Raw genomic sequence first — 11936 nt, 5'->3', positions numbered from 1 at the left:
GTCTCGTAGTTTACACCATGACTACCTCTATTAGCATGAAAATCTTGTTCTGTCTTGTAGTACACACCATGGCTACCTCTATTAGCAATGAAAGTCTTGTTATGGTTTGTACTTTACACCATGACTATCACTTGCAGATTAATAGGACTATTTGAATATATTAAAAGATTATAGACCTTTCACATCATCCAATGTTGATTACAAGATTTTGACTCAATAATAGGATAACAAGAGTACTAGATAGATTAGTCACGTCATCACAACCTGGTGGTATACATGGACGAGATATTTACTTTAATATTAATATGGTAAGAGACATTATGTGTCTCTCAAGTAACGGCAGTTCTCCTACATGTGATCAGGAAGTAACATTTGACATAGTTCATGAATTTGTATTTATGTCCTAAACAAATATGGATTTCTCAAAGAATGTGGATGAAAATAATTTGCACAAACTTTATATCTAAAGTAGAAACATTTTATGTGAGGTCAGGAATGAGACAGGGCTGTCCCTTATCCCCTACTTAATATGTTCTTATCTTAGAATGTTTTTATGAAGTGTACAGCCTACAGTTAGTGTTCTTAGAAACCTTTCTAAGTACAGCTGCCATTTTCCTACAGTTAGTGTTTTTAGAAACCTTTCTAAGTACAGCTGCCATTTTCCTACAGTTAGTGTTTTTAGAAACCTTTCTAAGTACAGCTGCCATTTTCCTACAGTTAGTGTTTTTAGACACCTTTCTAGTGTACAGTTAGTGTTTTTAGAAACCTTTCTAAGTACAGCTGCCATTTTCCTACAGTTAGTGTTTTTAGACACCTTTCTAGTGTACAGTTAGTGTTTTTATACACCTTTCTACGAACAGTTATCATTTCCCTACAGTTAGTGTTTTTAGACACCTTTCTACGAACAGTTATCATTTCCTTACAGTTAGGGTTTTTAGACACCTTTCTACGAACAGTTATCATTTTCCTACAGTTAGTGTTTTTAGACACCTTTCTACGAACAGTTATCATTTTCCTACAGTTAGTGTTTTTAGACACCTTTCTACGAACAGTTATCATTTTCCTACAGTTAGTGTTTTTAGACACCTTTCTACGAACAGTTATCATTTCCCTACAGTTAGTGTTTTTAGACACCTTTCTACGAACAGTTATTATTTTCCTACAGTTAGTGTTTATATGTCTCTCAGCACATATTATGTCTTCATTATGGAATGTATTTCGAAAGTCTGTTTATTTCTTTTAGATGTTGAAATTAAGAGTGAAGTTCACTACAAAACTATAATACTGTTGTTTAATTCAACTTTACCAAAGATCCATTGTTACATTACAAGAACAGAATGTTGTATTTTGTTAAAGATACCTTCTGAAAATCGACGCCAAGATGGCGGATTGTTCAGGGCAACAGTTAATTGTAACAGGACGTATACAAAGGCATAATCAATATGTTCCACACAACTACAAAAACAAAGTACTTTCAATATCTAAAAAAATAAATATATTTATTTATATACATAGTTATAAGTTAAATACTTTATCTCTCAACGATACCTCATTAATGACATTTAGTGGAGCTCAAATAACTCAGAACAATTTGAATAAGTTAAACTTATGTGGGAAATGAACGGGTTTTGTGTTTTCTACACACATCCAGTCTGAAAGTAAATTCTTTATTTCTGGAGTTTATACGTAAAAGAAACAAGAAAACAGCCTAAGTTTTCACTGTCCTGAATATTTTCTCATATAACAAAAGTTGCAGACATTTGTATTAGAAGGTGCAATGGGTTTCATCCACTTGTACAGAAACAAAGTATCAAGATGTCGGCGTCTTTTACTCTGTCATGACTGAGCATTTATGGTGTGTTGGTGTTAATCATTGGCTTTAGAAGGTTGGCGTTGGAAACGCCTTCTTTCACTTACATAAGTTTACTTTTTATCACGAAAATCTGATTACTTGTCCTTAAGGTCGTTACAATGGATTATAATACGTGGATGAAACATATTGTATCTTCAAAGAACAAATAACACAGACCAGTGACTCTCAAGCAGTGGCACGCGTACCATTGGTGGTACTTGGGGTTAATGTTGATAGTGCGTGAAAAATTAATGGGGGAATTATAAAATTTGTAATATGCCCAAATCTCGCGCACATGTACACACTACTCTTCTTATATATAGACTCGCTCTCCACGTGTGTAGATTCGTCAGTGCTTTATTCAATTCATATTGACAAAAATTGCACCCCTTATTCTTCAATTGTGCCAGAGAAACATCATATTTCTCTCATTAATGGGTATGTGTTAAAATACTGATTTTTTTCCCTGTAGGTTCTTTTAAAATTAGACCACGAGTTTTTACTTCAAAAAAAGCTTAAATAAAAAGTGGTACACGAGTCTAAAAAACTTTGAGAACCAATGACATAAATAGAAACATAAAGTGAGGTTCGAACAATAGATCAGAGAGTAAGTTTGTAGTTAAAATATGGCGACGTGTATAAACCATAAAAGGCAACTGGTGTAGAATTTATGAGGCAGACATTATTTTAGCTGTGATTTGACTGTGGATGACGAATCACGTGAAATCAGGTATGTTTTTGTTTGGAGTTTATGGGCGAGCAGAAATAGTTCCCTCTTCTTTAAAAGGTGAAACTAGGTGTGCTGTTGTTTCGAGTTTAAGGTGAGAAGTAATAGATTCCTCTACTTTAAAAGATGAGACTAGGCTGTTGTTGTTTGGAGTTTAAGGTGAGAAGTAATAGATTCCTCTACTTTAAAAGATGAGACTAGGCTGTTGTTGTTTGGAGTTTAAGGTGAGAAGTAATAGATTCCTCTACTTTAAAAGATGAGACTAGGTGTGTTGGTGTTTGGAGTTTAAGGTGAGAAGTAATAGATTCCTCTACTTTAAAAGATGAGACTAGGTGTGTTATTGTTTGGAGTTTATGGGCGAGCAGAAATAATTCCCTCCACTTTAAAAGATGACACTAGGTGTGTTGGTGTTTGGAGTTTAAGGTGAGAAGTAATAGATTCCTCTACTTTAAAAGATGAGACTAGGCTGTTGTTGTTTGGAGTTTAAGGTGAGCAGTAATAGATTCCTCTATTTTAAAAGGTGAGACTAGGTGTGTTGTTGTTTGGAATTTAAGGTAAGCAGGAATAGTTCCCTCCACTGTAAAAGATGAGACTAGGTGTGTTGGTGTTTGGAGTTTAAGGTGAGCAGGAATAGTTCCCTCCACTTTAAAAGGTGAGACTAGGTGTGTTGTTGTTTGGAGTTTAAAGTGAGCAGAAATAGTTCCCTCTACTTTAAAAGGTGAGACCAGGTGTGTTGGAGTTTAAGGGTGAGCAGGAGTAGTTTCCTCTAGTTTAAAAGTTTATGTTTGAAACAGTTCCAGACACATTGAGTACGTATATATATATATGTACTTGGCTTACGTGTGTACACAAATCAAAACACTTCACCTTTAAAACCGAAAGCTAGAGTAATTCAAAGTTTTAACTTTAAAATATTTGAAGCTGTAGAATAACTCTAAACATCAAAGGTAGTAGTAACGAAAAAAATAATAATTGTGAAAAAGCAAAATCAATGATCTCCCAATTCATTTCGAATTCGCACTGAGAAGGAAGATATTTTCATATCATCTTATGACGTCTTCCAGTTTCCAAAGAAAAGAATTCCTGTACATAGCTTGAACGAAGGTTGTCAAGATTACCAATCTATATTGACTTCAACTGGACAACACGTAAGTTACAGTTAGACTACTGAGCAAGATCAGAGAAACGAAAAGACCACGTTTTTCTGTTACCACAGTACAATTGGCACAACATGTACACCATAGATTTAAAACACTAAACACGAGACGTTCTTGGTTGATGTAAAGGTTCAATATAGGTTACAACATACGACATTTTATGAATGGTTCGTATCCTGTGTAGTTTTGCGTCGACTCAAAGAAAAGAAAATCGACGAAATGAAGTTATGCACGACAAAAATGTACGATATTAAAACACTTACAACTCCTTATTACACTTGCTACTAAACCGTCGAACAAAGAGCCATATTTTCACCATTCTCATGCTTGAAATCAAGTTTCTTATATTTCTTCATAAGATAGGTGGATCAGTACACTAGATTGAAGAGTACGAACATCAACGGAAATAAGATCCGGGATATGACGTCAAGTTTCTTACATTTATTCACAAGGTAGGTGGATCAGTACACTAGATTGAAGAGTACGAACATCAACGGAAATAAGATCCGGGATATGACGTCAAGTTTCTTACATTTATTCGCAAGGTAGGTGGACCAATACTCTAGATTGAAGAGTACGAACATCGAAGAAATGTAAGAAACTTGATTGACGTCATGTCCCGGATCTTATTTCCGTTACAAGATAGGTGGATCAGTACACTAGATTGAAGAGTACTAACATCAACGGAAATAAGATCCGGGACATGACGTCAATCAAGTTTCTTACATTTCTTCATGGCGCAGAAGATAAGTAGACCAGTACACTAGATTGAAAAGTGCGAACATCAAAGGAAATAAGATCCGGGACATGACGTCAATTCGCTTTGAGCGAGTTGGAAATTTGTTGAGCCAATCCTTTAATGGGTTGATGCTTTTAGACGTCTGCATGTGAACCTCACAGTGACGTAGTTTTTCATTGTGAACACCGCCACGATGATGTACTAATGGCTTCTGAAAAATTCAAGACACATATTAAGTCAAATAGAAGATACTTGAAAGCTAATTTAAAAACTGATAAAAGATCCAAATAACTATATAAAGTGAAACAGAAATCTTCAAATCTAAAATAGAACAACAAAAGACATATTTCAAAACATATTAATATAGAAATATAACTTTAAAACTATTAAAGAAAACCGAACACCAAACAAATAAAGAAAGTTGAAAGAAATAATACATAATAACTAAAGAAGTAAAAACTTAAGGAGAAGAACTGAACATGAATTTAAAAACTGAAAGATATAATATGATAATTACGAGAATTCTAAGATATAATAAATATATAATTAAAAAAAAAAACTTGAAAATAAATATTTAATTTTGTTTGTTTTGAATTTCGCGCGCAAAGCTACGTCTGCGCTAGCCATCCCTAATTTAGCAGTGTAAGACTAGAGGGAACTCTTGGGCTACTCTTTTACCAACGAACAGTGGGATTGATCGTCATATTATAACGCCCCACGGCTGAAAGGGCGAGCATGTTTGGTGTGATGGGGATTAGAACCCGCGACCCTCAGATTGCCAGTCGAGCACCTTAACCACCTGGCCATGCCGGGCCTATTTAATTTTAAAGTCTGAAAAAGTTAACTTGAAAATTAAGGAATTCTAAGACACAGTAACTAAATAATTGAACAAATAAAAAACTTAAAATAGAAATATCTAATAATTAATTTAAAATGTGAAAAATATACAAATAATTATTAAAATACGATGAAACTTAAATTTTATAGAATTTAATGATTAAAGAAAATATAAAACTGGTATTATAATAAAAATAATAAACTTGAAGCAAGCTAATTATAAAGAAAAATGGATCGAACGACAACGTAGACTTGAAACAGAACATAGAGAATGTGGAAAACATGAAACTCTTAAAACCAACACATGACTGAATGTTAGCCATAATAAAAACATTGAAAATGTTAAGTTTAGATGCTTAGACCACACCATGGCAAAAGTAGTGGCTCCATCCTCGAGATGATCAGGCTCCAGTCCAATAGAATGTTCAACATCCCACTTTCGCTGAGCTTTGGGGGCCTGGCGAAGCTGACTCCTGGAAGCGTAGTTCACAAGGGCGAACTCCAGAAGGGCACCAAATACAAAGGTGAGACATACACCGGTCCACACATCAATAGCTTTGGTGTAGGAGACAGGAGGAAGTGATGCATTGATACCAGAAGTTTGTGTCGCCATAGTGAGCAGAGTGGTGACTCCGAGGGAAACACGAGCTGGGATTGCATTTTGGTCTAACCAAAAGGAAACCCACGATACAATGACCAGCATACAGCAAGGAATGTATATCTGGATCAGGTAATAGCTGAATTGTCTTTTGAAAACTAAATCCACCTTCAAGCAACTATATTCACCTGTCAAGAAATACCAAACACAAAACAAACAAAAACAATTAATATATCATAAAGTTTGTAAGCCAGATAAAAATATTGACCTCATAGTTGTTTTTTTATTTAATTTAATTTTAATAAAGTGAATGAACGTGTAGGAATAACAACGGAGGACAAATAATTAGTCTGCATTATTTTCTATGAACATTAAAGTCTTTAATCTGTTAATGGAAAAACATACAGTCAGCATGAAACTTTTAACAACTAAACTAAGCTCAACCCAAACTAAAATTAGGGATTACTGTTCCCAAGTGACGAATCAAATTATTCTAATCATTACAGGTAAGAAGGATATATTTAATTAGCTGGTTAATTTTGAGTTCTGGTCCATGTAAATACTTTAATAATAATTACATAACACAACTCACAATCGACATAACGAAGATACAGGAATAACAATAAACATAGGTCAGTCTGTTGGGTGGTATTTCAAATTTTACACCACGTATCGGGATTAGTTTTACTGGTAGAGCAGTTTTATAGCACGTAGTTGTGTTAGTTTAACTGGTTCAGTAGTATTACAACGTGTCAAAGTTTACTTATATTTACACAATAGGTTTAAAGCACGTAGCTGTGTTAGTTTTACTAGTGTGTTATAACAGGTACCTGTGTGTTAGTGTTAGTGGTAGAATTGTTTTCACGGCACGTACCTGTGTTAGTTTTACTTGTGTGTTACAACAGGTACCTGTGTGTTAGTGGTAGAATTGTTTTCACGGCACGTACCTGTGTTAGTTTTACTAGTGTGTTATAACAGGTACCTGTGTGTTAGTGGTAGAATTGTTTCACGGCACGTACCTGTGTTAGTTTTACTAGTGTGTTATAACAGGTACCTATGTGTTAGTGGTAGAATTGTTTTCACGGCACGAACCTGTGTTAGTTTTACTAGTGTGTTATAACAGGTACCTGTGTGTTAGTGTTAGAATTGTTTTCACGGCACGTACCTGTGTTAGTTTTACTAGTGTGTTACTACAGGTACCTGTGTGTTAGTGTTAGAATTGTTTTCACGGCACGTACCTGTGTTAGTTTTACTGGTACAGTAATCAGTTAGGTATTTTTCCAGAGTAAAGCGAGGAAGGTGAATGTTTTTCGAGACCTGGACAGGATCTCCTTCTTTCCATTCAAACGTAAGATCTTCTGTGGTATATCCATCTAATGGAAATAATTCAAAAGCAAAAGAGGAGGGTTGATGTAGAGGAAATACACCAAGAATGACTTGAAAACTTATGGATACAATTAGAGGAAATAATCCAATGGAAAAGGGAAGATTGCCGCACTGTATAAAAGAAATAAACCAAGAACAATATGAAAGTCGAAGACTACAACTAGAGGAAATAATATAAAAAGATGTAGCATGTAGAGTAAATACATCACGAATAATCTTACGATTTATTGATTTAATTACGTTTATTGAAAATAAACGAATGAAAAGAGGATGTGCATGTAAAGAAGAAATACAGCAGAAATAATTTTCTGATTCAATTATCTACATAACAGAATCCAGCCGAATAATAAATTATTTACGGTGTGTCCGGCGCAGGGATCGAACCGAAAATCTTAGCGTTAGAAACTCTCAAGTTTGTCGCTAAGAAACCAAAAGGCTCTAGTTAATGAATACGCCCTCAATTTCGGTTAAATGTACAAAGAATAGCAACAGAAAAAGCCATTTTTCAAGTTAAAATATTTGATTTGAAATATTGCAAGTTTTGGCTGTAAATATTGTTTGCTTATTGTTAAGCTCAGAGCTACACCAAAGGCTATCTGTGCTGTGTCCACCACGAATATCGAAGGTTCTTTTAGCGTTATAGACCAGCAGACTTGCCGCTGACCCACTGGAGGGCGGTTTTAAGTAAATATACCTTATAATCTACCTGTAAAATACACTGATAGAAATATTCTGTAATAATAAGAATCTTAGCTTACAGGTTGAAGTGAACAAATGAAAATTTGAAATATCCGAGGACAAATATTAGAACACTTAACGTAGAAGTATTTTATCTAGTGAAAATATTAGAACATTTAACGTAGAAGTGTTTTATCCAGTGAAAATATTAGAACATTTAACGTAGAAGTGTTTTATCCAGTGAAAATATTAGAACATTTAACGTAGAAGTATTTTATCTAGCGAAAATATTAGAACAATTAACGTAGAAGTGTTTTATCTAGTGAAAATATTAGAACACTTAACGTAGGAGTGTTTTATCCAGTGAAAATATTAGAACATTTAACGTAGAAGTGTTTTATCTAGCGAAAATATTAGAACATTTACCGTAGAAGTGTTTTATCCAGTGAAGATATTAGAACATTTAATGTAGAAGTGTTTTATCTGGGGAAAATATTAGAACACTTAACGTAGAAGTGTTACATATATAGCGAAAATATTAGAACAATTAACGTAGAAGTGTTTTGTCTAGTAAATACATTAGAATACTTAAAGTAGGAGTGTTTTATCTAGTGAAAATATTAGGACACTTAACGTAGAAGTGTTTTATCTAGTGAATACATTAGAACAATTAACGTAGAAGTGTTTTATCTAGTGAAAATATTAGAATACTTAACGTAGGAGTGTTTTATCTAGTGAAAATATTAGAACACTTAACGTAGGAGTGTTTTATCTAGTGAAAATATTAGAACACTTAACGTAGGAGTGTTTTATCTAGTGAAAATATTAGAACACTTAACGTAGGAATGTTTCTAGTGAAAATATTAGAACACTTAACGTAGGAGTGTTTTATCTAGTGAAAATATTAGAACACTTAACGTAGAAGTGTTTTATCTAGTGAATACATTAGAACAATTAACGTAGAAGTGTTTTATCTAGTGAAAATATTAGAATACGTAACGTAGAAATGTCTTATCTAATAAAATATTGAGGTGAGACTACCTTACCTGAGGAAAACTTTCAAATACTTGTGGTAAAACAGCTTTAATTAGTGAAAATTTTAATGTATTTAATATAAAACAACGTTAACTAACAATGTGGAAACGTTTAGAGTACGTTATGCGCATCTACTTTACCGAGTGAACGATATTAAAATATTTCACGTGAAACTACTTTTTGTAGAGAAAACTAAAATACATAGGTTTGAATTATTTAGAAAGTTTTATTTGGTTACTGTTGTGATAAAAACAAAGATAACACTACTATAGGAAACAGAAATAACAGGAGATATAGTTTGATTAATAATTAAAACTTCAATCGCTTTAGTTATCTTACCTATTAGTTTCTAGAAACAAATGAATCGAAACATAAGTTATTAGAGAAGAAAGCGTGTACTAAAGATATATTAAAACATACATACACCTTTTCTATATCAATATATATAAAATTTTAGCTCTATGTAATTAATTCTATTAACAACAGAAAATATACTAGTAATAACACTGTAATATTTGAAAAATGAAAACTTACAGCTGGCCATAACTATAGAACAGGTCTGCTTATCCAAGGGATAGTATTTGAGGTCCATAGGACAGGCCAATACCAAAGATATCCTGACAAAAAAAGTTTCTGTTTTTAAATCATGCTATTAAAAAACTGACAAAGAAACATTATCTGTAAAACACACCAACAAGTAATTGACAAAAAAACATTATCTGTAAAACACATTAACAAATAGCTAACAGAAACATTTGTAAAACATACTAACAAGTAACTGACAAAGAAACATTTGTAAAACACACTAACAAATAGCTGACAAAGAAACATTTGTAAAATACACTAACAATTAATTGACAAAGAAACATCTGTAAAACATACTAACAAATAGCTGACAAAGAAACATTATCTGTAAAACACACCAACAAGTATCTGACAAAGAAACATTTGTAAAACACACTAACAAGTAGTTAACAAAGAAACATTATCCGTAAAACATATTAACAAGTAACTGACAAAAAACATTGTCTGTAAAACACATCAACAAGTAATTGACAAAGAAACATTGTCTGTAAAACACATCAACAAGTAATTGACAAATAAACATCTGTAAAACACACCAAAAGTAACAGACAAAGAGACATTGTCTGTAAAACACACCAACAAGTAATTGACAAAGAAACATCTGTAAAACACACCAAAAGTAACAAAGAAACATTGTCTGTAAAACACACCAACAAGCTACTGAGTGAGAGAGTAAAGAATTTTCTTTTTTTTTACCAAGGTATTACAATAATGAAGTCGGCAGCTACACATATAGATTGATAGTAAATAGATAGTTACTCGGGTGTGATATAGGTTCCACAGATAAATATCAAGATAAGAAAAGATTCAGAAAATGGTAGAAAAATATCTCTCATTATATATTTTTTGGATTTCTATCTCTCTATTTCTGTCTTCTGTCTTTCTTTCTATTTACTTATTTATTTATCTGTCTGCCTACTACTCTTGTCTCTAACTATACATGCTTGTATGTATTGTGTACTTGCCAGTCTATATTTGTATTTATTTACGTGTCTCTAACTATACATGCTTGTATGTATTGTGTACTTGCCAGTTTATATTTGTATCGAGTTACGTGTCTCTAACTATACATGCTTGTATGTATTGTGTACTTGCCAGTCTGTATTTGTATCTATTTACGTGTCTCTAACTATACATGCTTGTATGTATTGTGTACTTGCCAGTTTATATTTGTATCTATTTACGTGTCTCTATCAATTAATTGCCTTATTAAGTGTATATTTCTAATCTACATATTAATAGATGAGAGATATATAGACCTATCTTCATCATGTATGTCGTAACGATCTAATTCACATAGTAGGTCAGTTTTATGCCAGTTTTGCGTAAAATAATTTAACGAATTATGTAGGAGTGTATGGGAGAGTGTTTGCATATTTATGCATAAATTCTGATGAAGTGGTTCTGGGTACTTTGTGTTCTGTAGTTAGTAAATGAGTTTTATATTGTTTGTAATTTGTTAATATGTTTTGATGCTATATCTATCCATGCTGGACATTCACATTCAATTATTGGTCTCATGTATGTTTGTAAATTTTGATTATGTTGTCTGCTGTGGTTTCGTAGTTTTTACCCGTTAGACTCCTACCATAACTTATGTGTTGCCAAACTTTTTTGAGAATATTATTTATGTGGTTAACCCACGTTAACTTAGAATCATAGGTTAATCCTAGAAATTTGGCTGAAGTTGTTGCCTGGAGAAATGTTCCATTCATATATAGTTTAGGTGGATCTTTTGTTATTGTGAAATTTGGCTGAAGTTGTTGTCTGGAGAAGTGTTCCATTCATATATAGTTTAGGTGGATCTTTTGTTTTTGTTCGTGTGTGCGCACTTTTCCAGACTGCAAAATCATCGGTAAATTGTGAGGAATAGAGACATGTTGCTAACATACATGATGAAAGGAATATCCTTGATTTGGATCTTTTAGGGACATGTTGCTAACATACATGATGAAAGGAATATCCTTGATTTTGATCTTTTAGAGACATGTTACTAACATACACGATGAAAGGAATATTCTTGATTTGGATCTTTTAGAGACATGCTGCTAACATACACGATGAAAGGAATATCGTTTATTTGGATCTTTTAGGGACATGTTGCTAACATACACGATGAAAGGAATATTCTTGATTTGGATCTTTTAGAGACATGTTGCTAACATACACGATGAAAGGAATATCGTTTATTTGGATCTTTTAGAGACATGCTGCTAACATACACGATGAAAGGAATATCGTTTATTTGGATCTTTTAGGGACATGTTGCTAACATACACGATGAAAGGAATAAGGTTTATTTGGATCTTTTAGGGGACATGTTGCTAACATACACGATGAAA

The 11936-nt window shown here is 33.1% G+C and overlaps 1 protein-coding gene across 1 annotated transcript in view; it reads right to left on the bottom strand.

Annotated features, from left to right (window-relative positions):
- Positions 1-4386: 4386 nt before the first annotated feature.
- Positions 4387-11936, bottom strand: part of LOC106470472 (glutamate-gated chloride channel-like) — a gene marked incomplete at its 5' end in the record, with an annotated part of 11003 nt that continues 3453 nt past the window's right edge. The window contains 4 exons of the mRNA XM_013931032.2: positions 4387-4686; positions 5680-6098; positions 7149-7283; positions 9544-9626. Of these exons, the coding sequence (XP_013786486.1) occupies positions 4459-4686; positions 5680-6098; positions 7149-7283; positions 9544-9626 (865 nt within the window). The remainder of the gene's footprint in view (positions 4687-5679; positions 6099-7148; positions 7284-9543; positions 9627-11936) is intronic.

This window comes from Limulus polyphemus, unplaced genomic scaffold (genome assembly GCF_000517525.1).
Source record: "Limulus polyphemus unplaced genomic scaffold, Limulus_polyphemus-2.1.2 Scaffold4026, whole genome shotgun sequence".
NCBI classification, from domain to species: Eukaryota; Metazoa; Arthropoda; class Merostomata; order Xiphosura; family Limulidae; genus Limulus; species Limulus polyphemus.
Note: the sequence above shows the minus strand (reverse complement) of the source record. Positions and strands in the feature narration are given on the sequence as shown.